At 38.6% G+C, this 21,670-nt stretch overlaps 1 protein-coding gene across 1 annotated transcript in view; it reads left to right on the top strand.

The window, feature by feature from the left end:
* Positions 1-21,258, top strand: part of LOC103251182 (neurolysin, mitochondrial-like) — a 43,046-nt gene extending 21,788 nt beyond the window's left edge. Inside the window, 8 exon segments of the mRNA XM_008049779.1 lie at positions 4,266-4,373; positions 6,742-6,844; positions 7,501-7,661; positions 13,332-13,467; positions 16,353-16,719; positions 20,703-20,947; positions 20,950-21,149; positions 21,151-21,258. Coding sequence (XP_008047970.1) covers positions 4,266-4,373; positions 6,742-6,844; positions 7,501-7,661; positions 13,332-13,467; positions 16,353-16,719; positions 20,703-20,947; positions 20,950-21,149; positions 21,151-21,258 — 1,428 coding nt within the window.
* The last annotated feature ends 412 nt before the right edge of the window (positions 21,259-21,670 follow it).

Raw genomic sequence — 21,670 nt, 5'->3', positions numbered from 1 at the left:
TGTACAATATCTTCATGTCAAAACAACCAGGCATATTTTATTTCAGTGGCCTGCTAAGTAATAAATGCACAAGAGGAATTCTTTATTGAAATAAAGGCTGAATCATGCAAGCTAAATTTGAAAAAGACAGTGATCTTTTGTAAGATTGTTTATATTTGCTCAGAGTTGCAGGCTTTGGTCTTGCCAACTCATCTTAGCCAATTAATGATTTAAATGGGAAAGTTTTAATGTTACAGTGCAAATGAATAGGTTGTGGGATTAAGTACAGATGATTTTAAGCATTATGTGATCTCTCCTACTCAGCCAGCCATGGTCAGGACCTGTGCCAAATTAAACTACAAGAACCAGTGTCTTAAAACTATGACCAAAAACAAGCAAAAAAAACTATATCCAAAATTATTTTATAATTTAATTCCCTTTACTTATCATGCCTTCTTGATTTTGAAATGTTTAAATCTAGTCATTGGTCATAATCATTACGACTAAAACATATAACTATATTGAGTCTTAACAGATATAAAATATCAACTATCTTGGCTTAGTTTCCTCATTGGCCTGACACCCCTCTTTTGTGCCCTCCTTGTGTTCCAAGTACTTAGTTATGTTTTTCATGTGCTTTGTGATATTGATGTATCTATTAATATATCTTTTTTCCTTCATATGACTTAAAGCTTCTCAGGGCTATTCATCTGTGTTTCCTAAGTGCCTGGCAAATTTAGGAGCTCAGTAAACGTATGTTCAGTGGAACTGAACAAGCTCCGATTAAAACGTCTTCATGCAGTGTGGTGCCACACTTCAGTGACCTCACACTGGGGCTCACACGAAAGCAGTGAATCTTGTGATGGCACATGGAATGCCTTTCATATCTCTGTGGCCCAGGAATGCAGTAGTAGGATAAATTACCTAACAGTAAATGTCGTGGATTAGAGGGAACAGGGAAAGAAGGAAAGAAAAGGGGAACGAAACTGCCAATAGAACACAGTTATTTCACTATTTTAGTTTTTTTCCCAATGAGATTTCAAAATAACCCCAAATCTTAGTTTCTTAAATAGGTTCTAATAACATACTGTGTTACTCTATTATATTTCCTTAGCAAATTCAAAGTTCATGAATTCATGTTTTAAATGCTATTCTGAGTTACATACTATCTTAATCTTCAGACTTGCTTTAACAACATTGCAATTTCTACTTTGTATATAGTATGCATGATACAGAAAATCCCACTGAAATAATGTTATATTTGCACATTTTAGAAACTGAATATATGAAGGTCTTGTGAAGAAAAAGGACAGAGTTATGAGACAGAAGGTGGGGAGATTTGGGGGAAAGAAACTCATCTTTATTGTGAAATTTTTAAAAAATATAGTAGTATGGTACAGTAGGAAAAAGAATTTAAAGAATGTATTTATTTGCTCTTTTTACCGTTAGATAGCTATATGATCTTGGGACAATCACTTGACCTCAATTTTCTTGTCTGTAAGATGAGCATGTAATCATAACTGTGAGAGAGAGAGAGAGAACACATTTATATTAAAGAAGGAAGTTAGGAAGAAATGAAATCTTGTCCCATAGAGATTAAAATAAAGGCTCCTACTGTCAGATCATATAAATTTAAAAGTTACTTCAGAGAACTTGAGCTCTACTCTCTTTAAAGAGGAGAAACTTCACCCAAAGAGACCTGTGGTCTGGTTCAGATTCAAGGGGAGAAATTTTTGTTCAGGGAAGAAGGTGCAATTATAGCAAAACACTCCAGGAGTGTTGACTGATTCCCTTTTAGAAGATCCTTAGGCAGTAATTCTGACCTTGCCTGGGGATTATAAGAGAGAATATTATGATCAGCTCTGGGATAGGAATGTGCTTAAGAAGCACATTTTAGAAGTGCCTACTCCTGCCAGAGACCTCTGGAGATTTCCTGACACCTCAAAGTCTGACTGCCAAGGGGTGTCTGGTTATAATTAGTCAGATTTTTGTTAAGTGTTATTTTTGTGATAAGTTAAATATTTCAGTACAGTTAATTAGCCACATTTTAATTAGACCTAATTCGGGATTATTTTTCTCAGACTATCCTTCTACCTGTTTGTAACTACCTCACCTAATTGGGGAGTAAGTAGTTTTAATCCATACTACGAATTTTGAGTTCACTACCCTGAGTATACTTCCAGGCTTTCGGAAATAGCAGCCCTGCTACCTGCAGATATGGCGAGATCCAGCCTACCTACTATGGGAGCCCATCCTGATCAAGCATGTCCATGGTGTAGGAATTCTGCTTACTTCAGCTGGCGGGGCTTTGTGATAAGGCTCTGTCCTAAGCTCAGGGCCAAATGTGACCCAGGAACCCAAGTGCCCACACAGCTGTCCAACTATATGCCTCAGCTTCTCACGGGCTTACTTCCTTGCTGGGGTGACCCTCTGCTCTGGTTGTCAACCTGCTTACCTGAGTCCTTAACAGCATACCCAGTTCTTGCCAGGCCCTTCTCACCAGAGATTCCTTCTCCCTGGAAGTTCACATGGCTGCTACACATAGCACTGCATGGATTCTCCGAGCCTTACAGCTTGCAGTGTTGTGTTATCTACTCTAGTTGCCATGCCTCACACTTCAGGACTGACTGGCACTACTAAAGCCAGTCTAGATCAACCCAAGTTAATCTCATCCACATGAACACTGTGATTTGAACTGCTGGCCATTCCCCGAGGGAACCAGCCCATAGCCCAGTTATCTCCCTGGCTGTTCTGGGTTTCTTCCCACTGCAGGCACCCGCTGCTAGGATCCCAGTATGCACCAGTACCAGCTAGGGGGTTTCCAATTCCAGTTTTACCAACAAGCTTACAAATCCTCCAGGGACACAAAAGGAGTCTAACTGTTCTCTGCCTCCACCGAGAATAAACCGGGAGGAAACTGGGAGTAATGTATGTACAGCAAGTACTTTGATACTGACACAAAATTTTTTATTGGTAGGCAAAATGAGATACAGTTTGCTGTATTAAGTGGTGGCCCCAGTTAAAATACTACTATGTTTACCTGCTGCAACAAAATATACAAAATTACAGAATCATTGCTACACAAGCCTAGTACTAACAATCTAAAATGCAGTCTCTAAAGCTGAACACAAGGTTGAGCATGGTGACTCAAGCCTCTAACCCCAGTACTTTGGGAGACTAGAGGATTGCTTGAGGCCCAGGAGTTTGAGACTAACCTAGGCTACATAGCAAGACCTTATTTCTACAAAAAAATCAAAAAATTAGGTGCGGTGGTAGTCCCAGCTACTTGGGAGGCTGAGGTGGAAGGATCACCTGAGTCCAGGAGGTCGAGCCTACGGTGTGCCCTGATTGTGCCACTGCACTCCAACCTGGGCAACAGAGTGAGACCCAACTCAAAAGAGAGAGAGAGAGAGAGAGAGAGACATAACCAAACTGACTCCATTACATCTGCTGGATGTGTCTAGAGTTCGTTTCTAACTAGGGACCACTAACTGACCAACCACTCAGATGTGCCCTGTATATTCGGCCACCATTTTTGGAGAAACATCTGGTGTTTTTATTACCTTGCTGTGGCTAGGGGAATTTTCCATTCCCCTCCAGGGCCCTCTGTTCTTTTGAGTGAGTGTTTGTGCTGCTGCATACAGATTCAGATTTACCGTCCAGCTTTCCTCCTTTGTGCAGTGCTGACTCATTTTCCCCCGATACTTGTACATATGCCGCTTGCTGTAGTCCCTTGATCTCTCTTGGCAAATGACAGTAAGGCATTTTTGAAGTGTTGGAAGCCTTTTACTGGAGTTTTATCCAGCTGTCCCTGTTTGGTATGTTGGCAAAAGAGACCCACTCTGCATTTGTGTAGAATTTGCCCATTATTTCTGTTCCTGCCTCTCAAGTGGAACCAGGTTAGCAAATGATAGAAAATTTAATCCAGATGATTTGTGATAAGAAATATGTTTTGTAAAAAAGACCACTCAGTCATAAAGAATGCTTAGAATGAGATTATGCAAATGCTCCTATTATCACACTTTCAAGTGGTACAGGCACTCTTGATTCCGATGCAAAGCAAGGAAATTCTGGTTAACTTTTATTTATTCAATTTTTCTGCTTTAAATGAGCAGAGGTTCACTAAAGCATAAAAGAAATTAGGCCTTCAAAGAGGCCTGCTTCATAATCACCTATATGCTTCATAGCCCAACAGAGATGATAAATACGTTTGCTGTGGCCTCATAGCTTATCATTTACCCATGCACTGCTGCAACAGAAACGGTTGTCATGCTCTTTAATTTCAGGAAACCTGTGATCTGGGGAAGATAAAACCTGAAGCCAGACGATACTTGGAAAAGTCAGTAAAAATGGGGAAAAGGAATGGGCTCCATCTTCCAGAACAAGTACAGAATGTGAGTGTATTTTTTTTTTTTTTTACTTACTGGAAAGAAATGAATAAATAAAACAAAATACAGGTTGAGCATCCCTAATCCAAAATGCTCCCAAATCTGAAACTTTATGAGTGCCAGTATGACACTCAAAGGAAATGCTCATTGGAGTATTTCAGGGTTTTAGATTAGGCATGCTCTGCCGCTAATAATTCAAATATGCCAAAATCAAAAAAACTCCAAAATACTTTTGGTCCCAAGCATTTTGGATAAGGGATACTCAACCTGAACTACAAAAACCAAGAAATAGGGAGACAGATGGGTTGTAATAAAATAACCCATAATACAAATCCATTTACAGTGTATTTCGTACTCAATGGTTTAAATTCTACAACTCTTGTTAACCTTATGATGACTTAGACAACCGATAACTTAATATTTCTTTAATCTTTTTCAAATTTTATTAATTTCATGTGTGATGGGCTTATTTTCCCTGCTCTATTTTTACATCCTTTAAGAGCTGATTCCAGGTCTTAATAGTTGATTTGTATTCTCACTCCCTTGGTCATACTGAGAATAAAATCCTTATTGATGAGAAGTTTCCAAACCAGCACTTTGGAATGGAACACCCTATGATTAACACATAAAAGGAAAGAGAGAATAACTGGTGAAAAATGCTTCTCAATCTTTTTCTTTTGTTTAATGCTAGTCAGGTCTTCCAGATTCAGAAACAAACTTAGCTGTGGAATTAACCTCTTTGTTATTGGACAGGAAGTATAATCTATGATTTATTTCCAGGTCAGTCTTCTAGCTAGCAGAACTGGAAATAGTTGGAAAGAAATCCAAATTAAGGGATATCAACATGGTAGATATAACTGAAGGCACCACTGAGATATGGGCACCTTTCTCCCATCTAAGCTCTTTGATAAGGTTGTATCCTCTTCATCCTAATTAGACAAGAAATGTGACTGATCTCCCTTACTTGACCCTTTGTCTTCCTGGTCAATCCTCAATTCTGTTTGGAGCAGAAACATCGTATTAGTTAAGATGCATTTGGTTGAAGCTAAGCTAAAAAAAAAAAAAAAAATCCCTGTTTAAACAAGTGATTTATTTGCTTTATAAGTGGAAGGTTCAAGAATAGAAGGGCTTCACAGGTTAATTTGATCTAGATGCACAGTGGTATCATTGGCCATACTCTTTCTTCCTCAGTGTTAGTGTTAACTAAAGGCTGGTTTCCTTTCATTACTAGAATGGCTATATATCTAAAAATTCCACCATTCATAAAGACATAGAGAAGTTTCCATCAAACCTCCTCTTATGTCTTAATGACCCACAGTAGATCCTATGGTTAACTTTGAATCCACCTTTAGTCAGTAGACTATCAGGCCTAGGCTATCTGAACCAGTCACTAGGGCAGTGGGGATGGAATGATTTTACCTAAGGTTTAGAGGTCACACCCCTGGTGCTGCAGATAGGGTTAGGTCCTATCTGAACTACATGGGTGCTGTAGAGTGGGGTAGAGGTGGAAAGGGATTGAGGAAACAACCAGAGCATCCAAAAACAACACTGAACAGTATGTGTTAAGTCTGTAGTCTCAAAGTTAGTATGCATTAGAATTATTTGGAGGGTTTGTGAAAACGCTAATTACAGGGCACAATTCCCAAGGAGTTTGCCCTTCAGTAGACTTAGTATGGTACCTCAAAAATGTGCATTTCTGACAAGTTCCCCAGTGATGCTGATGTTACTGGTCAGGGCCACACTTTGAGGACCAGTGTGTTTTAAGTAAGTTGCATTGTCTAGCCTTGTAAGAAGAATGGGACAATTAATAACATTATTTTATGCTTTTTCTTGTGGTTTCCTTCTTATTGCTTCCTTTGATCTCCCACCTAATATATTTTGTGCAACGATTAGGGTCCATAAATCACGTTTGTTTACAAAAACTCTGTTATACAAAGACATCACTTTTTTCCCCAAAGTAACCATAGAATTAGTTGCTCAGTACTTATCTCTTGTTTTACTTCACCACCAGATATACTGATTACTAAACTAAAATTTTGAATTGGAAAATGTTAGAAATATGCTAATCATTAATCGGCTGCTAGATTTGTTCATTTACTGTGCAACTGTTTCTTGTGTGTGTTCTGTGTGTCAGAGACTGCTTTTCTAATACATCACCACGCTTCCCTTTCTGTAAGTTCTACACATAGATACGCATAGACATGACAGAAAATTGTAAGAAGCTATCTTATCAAGTGCATCTCTACAAAAGTACTTCCTGAGGACTGGGCACAGAAGTCAGTCTCATATAAAAGTGAAACTTACTTGACTGATGACAGTAAAAATGAAAGTTTTTATTTTTTAACAATGTCTTGTATTTTTGTCTTCATTTCAGGAAATCAAATCAATGAAGAAAAGAATGAGTGAGCTCTGTATTGACTTTAACAAAAACCTCAACGAGGATGATACCTTCCTTGTATTTTCCAGGGCCGAACTTGGTAAATGTTGTTCTTTTTCTAAGTTAAATCACATAATTTAGATAAATAATGTCACCCCACAGTTTGCTTCATTTTCAAGATACAAAACCTAAATCAAGGTTCACAGAATTATTTTTAAAAAATGATTCAGTACCTAACTCCACCTCCTCTTCTACAGAAAAAACAACCAAACCAGCCAAAGTTAGATTTTTGGCTAATAAGAGTGTATACTATTTCTGGAGACTGTTCAGAAGTGATTTCATAATCTCTTTTTTTTATATAATCTTTTTTTGTAATTTATGCTGGTGTTTAAGAGTCTTCACTGCCTTGGAATTTTTTCTGCCTTGTGGTATCTTCTATGTTATATCTTAAACCAGTGTGTTCTTATTCTTTTCTGGGTCTTTCTTGGCTTAATTGTGCTTATTCTCCATTAAAACACCATCTGCACAAGCCCACTGAAGCCTTTTCATGTTTTGAATTACCATCTCCTGAACCAACTGACCTCTGGCTACCATCCCCTTTCTAACAACATCAAAATTATAAGAACTGTCATTATTTTACTTAAATTTCAGTTATCCCACAAAAATTTCTAGAGCTACTCAAAGGCACCGTGCCAGTGCCAAATAAACCAATAATAAGTGGAAAAATTGATGTATGAGGAAAATGATTTTTTGCAGGTGCTCTTCCTGATGATTTCATTGATAGTTTAGAAAAGACAGATGATGACAAGTATAAAATTACTTTAAAATATCCACACTATTTTCCTGTCATGAAGAAATGTTGTGACCCTGAAACCAGAAGAAGGATGGAAATGGCTTTTAATACAAGATGCAAAGAGGTATTTTAAATGTCTGTCTTTCTTTTGTTTTTAATGAAAGATTTTAAGAAAAAGGTTTGTGCTGTTTACCAGTGTTAAAGTCAGCTCAGAAGCTGATGTTCCTATTTATGTGTGCATTGTGTTTCTAATTCCTTAGACTTGGCTTTTTAGGTTTTTGCTGCTCATTGGCAAACTGCTCAGTGTGGCCAGACTAAGCTATTCTAATGAAAATAGATCATAAACTAGACATTGTCCCTCTTCTAAGTCAATAATCCAGGACTATTAAGACATCTGTCCCCCAGCAAGTGACTTCCAAGTTCATTCTTTGGAATGGCCAATTCCCAGCCTATTGGGAAGGAGGGAAAAGAAAGTACAGAACAAGTATCTTTAAGGAAAAAACCTGGAAATGACTTACATCAACTCCACCTTATTTGACCCCAATTTCATCATATAGCCATATCTAGCTGCAAGGGAGGCTGGGAAATGTAGTCTTTAGTTGACAGGCATTTGCTCAGCTTAGGGGTTTCTTTTTTTTTTTTTTTTTTTTGAGTTAGAGTCTCACTCTGTCACCCAGGCTGCGGTGCAGTGGCACGCTCCTGGCCACTGCAGCCTTTACCTGCTGGACTTAGGCGATCCTTCTGCCTCAGCCTTCTAGAACCACAGGCACATGTTACCATGCCTGGCTAATTTTTTGATTTATTGTAGAAACGAGGTCTCACCATGTTGCCCAGGCTGGTCTCGATCCCACGGTCTTAGGCAATCCTCTTGCCTCAGCCTCCTAAAGTGCTGGGATTATAGGTTTCTATTATTGAAAGAAAAAAAAGTAAGAATCAGAAATGAATTCTTATAGTCAACTAGCTGGTTTCACCATAGTCTACCTCTCTGTTTATCCAAGTAACCATGAGGAACCTTTTTTTCCCCCACACTTAGGAAACATTCACCATTTGTCAGTTTCTAACCAGTTCCTGCCTTGAGTTCAAAGACCAGGATCTCTGGGTGATACATAGTCCTCCCCATTTATAGCTTCTCTTGATCTAGCAACCTATTAAAGGAAAGACAAGTTATCAGCATCTCACCCCTAAAACACAGCCCCAGTGATGGAATAGGAACAGAATGACCATACTAAGAATCCCTGTTTGGAAAAAGAAAGAATGAGAAACAGCGGGCCCATATCTGTTTTCAAAAACGGACAGGAATTGTGAGGATTCTGAACTATGGTGACGTTGCTTGGTTAGTCCATTGAATTTATTCAGGTCTGCTTTCTGGCAAGAATTCCTGTGTCAAATGTATTCTGTGTCCCCTGTTTTGCCGGCAGAACTTCTTTCCTGTCTATTATCCTAAATGACTATATCTTGGGGGACTGCTGGTATAGATTCCTGCTGATGACAGTTAGAAGCCCAAGGATTGCTTTAGGGATCAAATAATCACAGGCTTTTATAGGCCAGATGTATGATATCTTTGGTAATAAAATTCCCTCAAAAACTTAGGTTTCTTGTCTTTGCTTCCAATGAGATGCATGTTAAAGGGACTATACCCAAATTTCACTTTTGGTCATAGTTTTTAAACTTGCCACATCTTAAATACTGGCTTTTATATTCTGTCTGTCTCATTCTTTTTCCATTTATTGAGGTCTGCTTTCAGGTCCTCTGACATAATAGGCTTGAGGAGGAAGGCAGCATTCTCAAATTAATCTCTCCAATTCAGTAACTCTGAGCAGCATTCTTTTCTCCTGATGTTAAGAGCACAGGAGCAATTGGCCTTTCCAGCCATCTGAAGCCCCAGACCATAGGCAGAACCTCCCTTAACAGAATTCCTTCCCTTCCTTCTTTGCAAACTGACCAGTTCTCACCTGAGCACATCTCTCTCATGTCATCTTTTCAAAAGCAACAAATGCTAACAAACACATGTCAACATTATTATTTTTCCCAAACAATTCCTCTAGAGTTGTGGATTCATGGCCAGGCTCAGTGGCTCAGCCTGTAATCCCAGCACTTTGGGAGGTCGAGGCACGTGGATTGCCCGAGCCTGTGGGTTCAAGACTTGTCCGGGCAACTTAACAAGACCTCATCTCTACAATTAAAAAAAAAAAATCAGCCGGGCATGGTAGCATGCGCCTGTAGTTCCAGCTATTTGGAAGGCTAAGGTAGAAAGATCCCCAGAGCTCAGCAGGTCGACGCTGGGATGGCCATGAGCATGCCACTGCATTCCAGCCTGGGTGACAGAGTGAGACTCCAACTAAAAAAAGAAAAAAAAAAAGACTCAGTAGGTACATAGTTTGCCTTCTAAGTTAGGACAAGCAGCAGTTTTTATAAATGTTATCCATGATCTAATGAGGATCACCAGCTTCCCAGTCTGCAGTGTCTGTGTCCTCATCCTTCACTCCTGAACATTTTTCCTTTGTGTTATAGCAGTACCTTATTCTTTGTATTTGTCTCTGTATATGTCAGGGTACAGGCTAAGGGACTTTACAAAAGTCAGCCAAAAGCACAGTGACTCAAATAAGATAAAAGTTATTTCTCTCCAGAAAGTAGATTAGAGATTACTATGGAATGTGGGGAGGGGAGACTGGAGAGTTAATTGTCAGTGGTTGCAGAGTTTCTGTTGGGGGAAAACAAAATGGAAAAAATTTTTTAGAAACAGTAGTAATGGTGGACAACAGCATGAATATAATTAATGCCACTGAATTGTACACTAAAAAGTGACTAAAATGGCAGATTTTACTATAATTTTTTTTTAATTTCTTTCTCTTGCAACTGTCAGTTGAGAGGTGATTGATCCAGAGCTGGAGGACAGTTCTGCCATCCTCAGTGTATGACTTCCAGGGTCCCCATTGTCACCTTTAGGTCAGAGGTAGCAAGGCAAGGATCTATAAAAGTTGACTCAGAAATTTCACTCATCACTTCTTTCACCTCCCTTTGTCCCCTTGTGCGTCACATGGCCACAACTAGCTTTGAGGAGGCTGGGAAAGGTGACTGGGTAACCATGTGTCCTGCAAAACCTCAGAGAGTTCTAGTACAGAGAAAGAAAGGAAAGGAGGGAGGGAGGGAGGACAGAAAGAGGGAGGGAGGGAAGAGGGAGGACAGATATTGGGAGGAAGCTGGCAGTATAGAGAGGCACTTTGGAGAAGCTGAAAAAGATGAAGAAAGAATTCAAGCTAGTGAATATTAGAATGTGGAGAATTATGTATTCCTCTTTTCTATGTTTCTATTCCAGTTTTAAAATAATGATAGTTTGTGTTTGCTTTTGTGCCCAACATTTTTCTAAGCACTTTACATATATTCTCATTTGGATCTTCATAACATGGGTACTTTTATTCTCCACATGGTTTTGTTTTTGTTTTTGTTTTTTTGAGTTGGAGTCTCACTCCTTCACCCAGGCTGGAGTGCAGTGGCACAGATGCTCATGGCCATCCCAAGCATCGACCTTCTGGGCTCCAGCGATCATTCTGCCTCAGCCTTCCGAGTAGCTGGAACTACAGATGTGCACTACCACACCTGGTTGTTTTTTATTTTATTGTAGAGATGAGGTTTCACCAGGTTGCCTGGGCTGGTCTTGCACCCGCGGGCTCAGGCAATCCACTCGTCTCAACCTCCCAAAGTGCTGGAATTACAGGCTGAACCACCAAGCCCAGCCATTCTCCACATCTTACACATGAGAAAAATGAGGCTCAGAAAGGTTAAGGGATTTGCCCAAGGCCAGAATTTGTTGTTGTTGTTGTTGTTGCCCAAAGCCAAATTGTGAACCCTGGTAGTCTGACCTCAGTGTGTGATCTTCCTTAGAAATTGGTTTATAAATAATTTGCTGAATCAAAACTACAATGAGATACTATCTCACACTGGTCAGGATGGCTCTCATCAAAAAGTCAAAAACAGCAAGTTGGCAAGACTATGGAAGAAAGAGAATACTTCTACACTGTTGGTGGAAATTTAAGCTGGTTCAGTCTTTGTGGAAAGTAGTGTGGCGTTTTCCTAAGGAACTAAAAATTGAGCTGCCATACGACCCAGCAAGCCCACATCTGGGAACATAGAGGAACAGAAATCACTCTACCAAAAAGACACCTGCACACATACGTTTATTGCAGCACTATTCACAATAACAAAACCATGGAACCAACCCAGATGTCCATCAAAAGTGGACTGGATAAAGAAAATGTAGTACATATCCATGATGAAATACTACGCAGCCATAAATAACAAAATATTGTCCTTTGCAGCAGCATAGACACAGCTGGAGACTATCATTCTAAGTGAACAATCACAGAAACAAAAATCTAAATATCACATGTTCTCACTCATAAGTGGACCCTAAACATTGGGCACAGATGCACAAAGGTGGGGATAACAAACGCTGAGCGCTGTCAAAGAAGAGATGGAGGAGGGGGAGGGAGATAAGGGACACACCACCACCCACTGGGTACCATGTCCACTACCAGGGGAGAGGGGACTTGCTAGAAGCCCAAATCTTACCTGCACACAACTTACTTATGTAGCAAATCCCCACATACACCCCACACCTACATTTTTATATGTAGAATTCCATGGTGTCATAATTCATTTGTGCTGCTATAGCAAAAACTATAGACTGAGTAATTTCTAAGCAATAGAAATTCATTTTTCACAATTCTGAAGGCTGAGAAATCCAAGATCAAGTCACCAGCATTCACTGTCTCAAGAGGTTCGTCTTGCTGTGTCCTCGCATGGTGGAAGATGGAAGTGCTGAAAGGACCTAAACTAGTTCCCACCAGCCCATTTATAAGGCACTAATCCATCTGTGAGAGCAGAGCCCTCATGATTTAATCACTTCTCCAAAAGGCCCTGCCTCTTAATACCACCATAATAGGGATTAAGTTTGAAAATATGAATTTTGGAGGACATTCAGACCATAGCATTTGGTATATTCACATTGTAAATCATATTGTTCTGAAGTTAATCACCTCTATCTATCTATAGACCGTTTTCATCTTCCCCACCTGAAACTTTGTACTCATAAAACACTAACTCCCCATCTCTCACTGTCCCCAGCCCCTGGCAATGGCCATTCTACCTACTGTCTCTATAAATTTGACTACTCTAGGAACCTCGTGTAAGTGGAATCATACAATCTTTGTCTTTTTGTGTCTGGCTTATTTCACTTATGTCCTAAAGTTTTAGCCATCTTTTTCATGTGTCAGAATTTCCTAACTTTTCAGGCTGAATTACGTTCCATTGCATGTATATACATTTTGTTTACCCGTTCTTCTGTCCATGGACACTGGGTTGCTTCCATCTTTTGCTATTGTAAGTAATTCTGCTGTGAACATGGGTGTGTAGCTATCCACTCAAGTCTCTGCTTTCAGATCTTTTAGGTATATACTGAGGAGTAGAATTGCTGGACCATATAGTATAATTGTGTCAATGAGAATACATGTGGAATCACTATAGTCCTTAAGAATATATTTTCACTCTAAGTTAATAGCACCTCAGATTTTATTAAGACCTCATAGCTGTCTCCTGAGGTTTAAAAAGTCATAAATTATTTCAGAAATATAATTGTATCATGGATTTTTAAAAAGTCTATAACACTGAAATGGAACCAGAAGATGGTCTAAATATATTTGACAATTTTACAAACCCCAAAATACATATAATGATTCTTCCTTTCAATTAATGATAAACCTTTGTTGTTGTTGTTGTTGTTATTGTTGTTTATTAGGAAAACACCATAATTCTGCAGCAGCTACTCCCATTGCGGGCCAAAGTGGCCAAACTTCTTGGCTATAGCACACATGCTGACTTTGTCCTTGAACTGAACACGGCAAAGAGCACAAGTCACGTGACAACCTTTCTAGGTTTGTTCCTTTTTTGTTTTAATCAGTTGTATGGTTTCAGTTTGTTTGTTTGTTTTTCTCTCACTGTTTTGCTGTATCACAGCAACTTGACAGAGGGCCTCAGAACCTAATATGACTTTGAGGACATCCTATGTTCCATTCATTCAAGAGAAATGTATTGATTGCCTATTATGTGTTAGATGCTATGCTTAGTACTGAGACTGCTCATTGATTATATTACTATTATAGTCCTTACTTTGTTCTATCTTATATCTTGGGATTTTTATGCTAATTCCCAACATGGCATCGAGGCTCCTAACAGAGTAATAAAAGTTATTGGCTCTATTCACTGTCACTAGGTATTTGGCAGTCGTAGCATGATTACTTATGAATTTGTATGAAATAAGCTGTCAAATATGATGTAAATGAAAATAGAACATATATGAACAAAAAGTAAACATTTTATATTCCAGAAACCACTCGTTAATGCATAATGGTAATGTAAAATATCAATCAAAACTATTGTCTAATAACTATGTTCATATTCACTTAAAATCATTAAATATTTTAGATCATAAATCTTATAATAACCATGGTTCTTCTGTCCATGACATTTAGACACTGGTTCTCTTCCCCATCCCTGTCCCACTCTAGGTGTCACTATTCCAAAAGTTCCTCTGGTTTTTCTTTCATTTTCATATGAAAATGGTTTTAAAACTTTAACCATGGTGACAATACTAATTTTCCTTGTAATTATCTATAATGAGAGTCAACAAAGTATGATTTTTTTTTTTTACTTTCCTCACTAGCTTCTTTCAAACTGTCAAACTATTTAGTCTATTGTTTTGATATCCTCTTATTAGCACAAAAAGTTGAAAAATAATAATGGGTTAAAATCAGCCTTTAGTCCTAAATTTACTCCACTGTGTCCTCAGTGCATTACTTGGCTTATTATTACATATGCTGGAATCATATACAACATGTAGCAGGTCCTCCATAAGTGGTAGGTGTTTGTTATTGTTTAGTTCATTTATTCATTCATGAGACATATATGAAATGACTAGCCAGTATTGGGCAGTATGCTAAATAGTAGGACTTAGTGGAAATGATGGTGAAGAGGTAATTGCCATAAAGTCTGCTACACGTTATATGGGAGGAGGGTTCAGAGTTAAAAGGTTTATACAAAATGCATCCTTCAGTGGTGACTACACATACTGGAGGTTTCCTTAGTAACCACCTGATTACTTAAAGGCGTTTTCCTTCTAATTTAAAGTTGGCATGTTCCCTTGCAAACTGTCCTCCCACTACCTGTATTCACATATTCTCTCACAGGCCTAATTGAAACTATATCTCTTTGTATCCTTCATGAGTTTCCTCATTTCTTTTAACAGCATTCTTCCGGCTACTACCCCTACTGTGGCGCTGCCTCCCAAACTGGCATGTCTCTTACAGAGCCAAGCACATTTTTGTCTTAACAAATGTAACAAGTTGTGAAAAATAAATATGTACGAGTATGCTCATTTAACCAAAGGCAGTAAAGTCAAAAGTTGGCGCAGTAGCTCACGCCTATAATCTCAGCACTGTGGGTGGCCAAGGAGGGAGGATCACTTGAGCCCAGGAGTTTGAGAAAAGCCTAAGCAACATAGCAAGACCTCATCTCTACAAAAAGTTAGCTGGGTGTAGTGGTGTTTGCCTGTAGTCCCAGCTACTTGAGAAGCTGAGGCAGGTGGAAGGGTCATCTGAACCCAAGTTGAGGCTGCTGCAGTGAGCCTTGCTCACGCCACTACAATCTAGCCTGGACAACAGAGTGAGACCTCAACTCAAAAAAAAAAAAAAATTGACCACAGCATATAAATTGTGATACCCAGAAGTTTTTCCAGCTAAAAACTGGAATTGCTGTGTCCTAATAGACCTTCATAGGAATGAGACAATGAGAAACTAAGCCCATAGCTGTCAAATGTGTTGAGCAATTTCTAGGCAATATTGACCACAGGACACATCTGATTTATTTCCCCTGGCTTTCTTAGGAGCTTAACTAACCTCAGTGAAGAAGAATCATGTACATGAGTTTAGTTTCACTATTGTGTTGTTCCCTGAATGATAACATTCTTGATCGGAGTTCTTTGAGATCAATTTCAGCTTTGTTGATGCTGTGAGGACATCACGGGCTGGCTTTGGTGGTGTTAAAATAATCCAGGTGAAGTGAGGGCCAATGGGAGACCAAACTTCACCTGTACCTAGACCACTTATGTGCCCAATACTTACTTGTATCCCACACCTTTAAAATTAAAAAATTGTAAAAATAAATAAAATGCAAAAAAAGAAAACTAAAATTAGTTGCTTTCCAATAAATTCAGTTTTTATTCTTTTTAGTAAAATAATTTCATTCTTTAAAAAGTTAAATCAAGTTATAGTTTCATAATGGTTTCAAAACAACATTAAAATAGTTTCATACTAAAGTGAATTTAAGGTGCAGTAATGCTGCATGTTGCAAAATCATGGTCTAGAATTTAATCATTATAAATGATTCATTATGGTGAGCTTGATTCACTAAGGTTATAAAATTAGACTTTTTTAAAAATTGGAGAAGACAACTGAAAAAAATGTTTATGTGCTGTGACATTAAATATTGTTCTATTATAAGTAAAATAAACAATTTCAACTTATAAGCATTTTAAACACTTAAAAAAATTTTTGTAAAAATCACCCCAAAGAGAAAATCATACTTTCATGATTCAGCTCCTACCTGATTTCCTGTTTCACTCCTTCCCTCCTTCCTTCTTTCCTCCTGATTTACATGCACGGAGAACTATAAAGGAGGAAGCACATGCTCAGACACAAGTGGTACCTGTGAGTGCTTGTTCCTAAGAGCAAGAGATCACTAACTTCTCCCACTTCCTTCACAGATGACTTAAGCCAGAAATTGAAACCCTTGGGTGAAGCAGAACGAGAGTTTATTTTGAATTTGAAGAAAAAGGAATGTGAAGAAAGAGGTTTTGAATACGATGGTAAAATCAATGCCTGGGATCTGCATTACTACATGACTCAGACAGAAGAACTCAAGTACTCCGTAGACCAAGAATTCCTCAAGGAATACTTCCCAATTGAGGTGGTCACTGAAGGCTTGCTCAACACCTACCAGGAGCTGTTGGGACTTTCATTTGAGCAAGTGTCAGATGCTCATGTCTGGAATAAAAGTGTCACACTTTATACTGTGAAGGATAAAGCTTCAGGAGAAGTATTGGGACAGTTCTATTTGGACCTCTATCCAAGGTACTGAGAATCACATCGTTGGAAGGGACTTTAGGGATTCAACTCCTACCCAGTTTAAAACTCTGTTCTTCCATATTTCCCACAGGTGTTAAAGATGAGGACTCTGAAGCCAGCCTGTAAGGCTTCGTCACTTACTAGACAAGTTACTTAATTTTTCTGTGCCTCAGTTTTCTTACCTTTATTACAGATCCTATAAAATGGGAATATTAATAATACTTGCTTTGTAGGGTTGTTGTAAGGATTAAATTGGTTAATTATAGGCAAGGCATGTAGAAGACTGCTCAGACATAGCAAGTGCTTAATAAGTGTCAGCTGCTATCATCATCATTATCTAATTTGGGGACTGCATTTATTTACTTTAAAATGAACCCGCCTGAGCCCACAGGTTCGAAACCCACCTGGGCAACTTGGTGAGACTTCATCTCTACAATAAAATCAAAAATTAGCCAGGTGTGGAAGGGCATACCTGTAGTTCCAGCTACTTGGAAGGCTGAGGCGGAAGAATTGCTGGAGCCCAGCAGGTCGAGGCTGCGGTGGCCGGGAGCGGCCACTGCACTGCAGTCTGGATGACAGAGTGAGACTCCAACTCAAAAAAAAGCCCCCAAAACAGTTATTCTTCAGGTAATGTGTCTGCCAATACTCTTAAATCTGTAGCCACTCCCTTTAGTCTGACTGAGAGGCACAGTCTAGTAGACATAGCAAAACCTTTGCAGTCAAATGTGAATTCAAATGCTTTAGTGGCATAACCTCATTGAAATTCTGGTTTCTTCCTCTGTAATACAAGGAAGAAACAGAAAAAAACGGAATTATCTTTTGGAAGGCGGGATCCTTATAGTACACTCAAAATTTGTTCCTCCGGATCAAACAGTTTTTAGATCTAACATTTGCAACTAACTATATGATATGTTTCCAGAAACATTGGTGGACCCATTGAATACTCAAAGGCTGAGCCAGCTGAAAATTTTAACAAATTTAGTGCAGTTTCTGGTGTACATAACCATGGATTCTCTTTCCTCTTCTGCCAGCCTTCCCTTCTCATATCCCTGTTCACTCGCACCTCAGCTTTGGCACAGTTGTTTATTTGTTTGTTTAAATATAAGCAGTTAATACAAGCAATAATTTTTTTCCTAACAAATACTTAAACTGCATCCTACAAATTTTAATGTATTGTATTTTCATTTCATCCAAATATATATGTAACAAAACCAAGGGGAAATAACAAAAAACACATATGGAAAAATCTCCAAATATTTGGAACTTAAAAAACATACTTCTGTATTTTAATCCATGGGTCAAAAAGAAACTCACCAGGGAAAGTAGAACATATTTCCCCCCTTGGTTTTGTTATTATTGGAAAAAAATAATAAAACTTATCTTTTCAGATCTTCTAAATTCATGATTTGTTTTATGGCCAGCATATGGTCAGTCTTGGTGAATGTTTCATGTGCACCTGAAAAGAACGCTTATTTTGGTATAGTTAGGTAGAGGGTTCTATAAATGTCAGTTTGGTAAAATTGATCCCTAGTGTTATCTGGATCTTGTGTATCCTGAGTGATGTTCTGTCTGCCTGTTCTATCGATTACTGAAAGAGAAGTCAAGTACCCAACTATAATTGCAGATATGTGTATTTCTCGTTAGTTCTATCAGTTTTTGCTTCATATTAGGGCTGTTTTTAGATGCATACAAATTTAGGATTGTTACATCTTCTTAGAAATTTACTTCTTTATCAATATATATTATCTCTTATTATCTTTGGTAATATTCCTTTTTCTGATGTCTGTTTTGTCTGCTATTATTATAGCCATGCAGCTTTCTTTTGATTAGTGTTTCCATGTTGTATCTTTGTTTATCCTTTTACTTTTAACCTATCTTTGTCTTTTTATTTCGAGTGAGTTTCTCCTATTGCTTCTCTGCCTTTTAGGTAAGATCAAGTGTAAAGTGGGTTTCTTACAGATAACATAGTTGGAGTTTTCCTTTTTTAAATCCACTCTATAATCTATTTTAATTAGTATGCTTAAACCAGTTGCAATTAATATAATTATTGATGTGATTATATTAAATCTACCATCTTATAGGCTGCTTTCTATTTGTTCCATCTATACTTTTTCTCCTCTCTTCTGCCTTTTTTTGGATTGAGATATTTTGATGATTCAGTTTTATGCCCACTCATTATATATCTATCTTTTAAAATTTTTGTTCATAGCTGCCCAAGGGTTTACAGCTTTAATTAATCACGTGATCTGATATTGCTTTACAATTCCTGATACTCTTTTAAAAGGGCTTTTTCTTATCCAGGCATGGTGGTGTGCACTTGTTGTAGTCACAGCTACTCAGGAGACTGAGGCAGCAGGAACACTTGAGCCCAGGAGTTTTCGACTGCATTGAGCTATGATCACACCACTGCACTCCAACCTGAGTAACAGAGCAAGACCCTGTCTCAAAAAATAATAAAAATAAAAATGGTTTTTCCAAACCTTTAAAAAAAATTTTGTGTTTTAGAGAGGATGGTTTCTACTGGCCTATCTTTTGGTTCATTGATTCTTTCCCAGAAGTTGAAGGCTTTTGTCCTGTAGTAGAGAGGTAAAAAAGGATTAGGTGATTCTTCATGTCCTACAGCAGCTGCTTCTTTCCTGCACTGATGCTTCCTCAGCGCTTTCACTCCGCCCTCTGTCTTTTTTGTGTGCGCCCAATGAAGTCAGTGGAGAAGACCCTGCAAATGGATGTAAAATTTTCCCTTGTCTGTGCCTCCTAGTGGTTCCCTAGTTTTTCTGGTCCACCAACAGCCTTTAGCAATTCACTAAAAAATTTTTTAACTGATGTCTTCAGTGTCTGCCCCAGGTAAAAAAAAGGGCTGACTTGCTTGCTTCCTTCCTTTCTCTCCTTGGAGGCACCTGCCTTAGATTGTGGGTAAGTTGATTGCCCTTCAGCCTCATCTCTCTGATGGGTTCCAGACAAGCCATGGTTTGCAAATTGTGTGGCATGTCATTGTTTTGTAGTAAAGACAGCAGCAATGTGCTTTCCTGTTATATACATCATAATGGGAAGATAGAAAAAGACTAGTTTGTTGTTGTTATTTTTTATTTGAATAGCATCAGCAGGGGGAAAAAAAAGAGTAATAAGAGTCACCAAGGAAAGACATTACAGAAAAAATAAGCAAGTAAAAACAAATCAAACTGAAAATAAAATCTACTCCAAACCTTAATGTGCTGATAGTCTTCTGAGGAGAAAGAAAAAAAAAGGGAAACTTACTATTAAAATGAAGTCTAATAGCTTTTGGAGAGACTATCACTGATACCACACTGTCTAAGAATAGACTAAATTTATAGTATAATTTATAAATTTTCCCAGGCTAACTAAAAGCCTTCTGTTTCAAACCTTATTTTATAAAAGAAGCTCATTTAAATGTGATTACTGACTCTTCCCTCCTCAAGTAAAGGAAGAAGTCTTATTTTCTGGAATTTAGTTTTTTACCTTTCTAATCGTAAGGAAAAAAACTACCTAGTGAGTCACATTCCATCATTCAAATGTCCTTCGACATTGTTTCATGTTTAGTGACTCTATCTTTGAAAAAGAAAGGCAGGAGCTCATTTAATTGGACACTCAGCCGTAAGCTAGGTATGGTGTACAGTCTTCATTCTTAAGTTTTTCAACAAAAGAAACCTTTTGAAGAGCTATAACTCACTCATAGTGACAGTAGAGTTATTGCTTATGTAGTATTACTTTCCCACTCTACCTAAACGACCCACTTTCTAAAAGATAAATTATTATCATTTTTTTTTTAAGTTGAGAAATCAGGATTTATTGAGTGGACAGAAAAACTCGCACGGTAGGAAGGGGCCCGAGAGGATTGCCCCTAAAAGATAAATTAAATGCTTAAAAGCATGCTCTGGTGTCAGCTAGGCTTAATGACCGAGAGAGGCCATGCCAATGTTGTTGCTAGAGAGGTGTTTTCCTGTCCCATGACACATGTTTCTGGCTCCTAGGGAAGGAAAATACAACCATGCAGCCTGCTTTGGTCTCCAGCCTGGCTGCCTTCTCCCTGACGGAGGCCGCATGATGGCTGTGGCTGCCCTTGTGGTGAACTTCTCACAACCAGTAGCTGGCCGTCCCTCTCTCCTGAGACATGACGAGGTGAGGACCTACTTCCATGAGTTTGGTCATGTCATGCATCAGATTTGTGCACAGGTGAGTGATTTTTTTATCTTTATTTTTACAGTAAACCTACTAATTGCTTCTCCAGAACTTTTTTTCACTGCTGTCAGGTTTCTCCCCTTAGCATGTTTTTTCAGAAGCTGAACATGTTCAAGAATTTCATAAACTTTCTGCAAAAACAAAATTTTCCTTATCACGTCGTCTTTTACAACATATTTTTATTCAGAGGTTAATCTACCAGTGAAAGAGCTTCCTTGAATAACAGCCTGTGGAAAAAGAAATAAGACTATCATTAAGGAAGGATTATAAATACTTTGCTTTTTCTTTTTAATTCCTTCTTTTTATCCACAAGAATTTGGTATAAATTTCACAGAAAAACTGCTGTGAAATTTTTTTTTTTTTTTTTGAGTAGGAGTCTCACTCAGTCGCCCAGACTGGAGTGCAGTGGCTGCTCCCGGCCACCGCAGCCTCAACCTGCCGGGCTCCGGCGATCCTTACCCGCCTCAGCCTTCCAAGTAGCTGGAATTACAGGCGCGCTACCACGCCCGGCTGATTTTTTGATTTATTGTAAAGATGAGGTCTCGTTGCCCAGGCGGGTCTCGAACCTGCCGGCTCAGGCAATCCACTCACCTCAGCCTCCCAAAGGCGCGGGATTACAGGCTGAGCCACCGAGCCCTGCTCTTCTGCTTTTTAATGCTTTGTTTACTTCAGTGGTTTTTCAACCCTCTCAAGTCCTTAGTCATTTTATTTTTTATTTATTTATTTTTTGAGTTGGCATATCACTCTGTCGCCCAGCCTG

Source organism: Carlito syrichta, unplaced genomic scaffold (assembly GCF_000164805.1).
Source record: "Carlito syrichta isolate Samal-C Ts95f unplaced genomic scaffold, Tarsius_syrichta-2.0.1 Scaffold136712, whole genome shotgun sequence".
Lineage (NCBI taxonomy): Eukaryota > Metazoa > Chordata > Mammalia > Primates > Tarsiidae > Carlito > Carlito syrichta.
The sequence above is the reverse complement of the archived record's forward strand: the minus strand, read 5'-3'. Positions and strand labels throughout refer to the sequence as shown.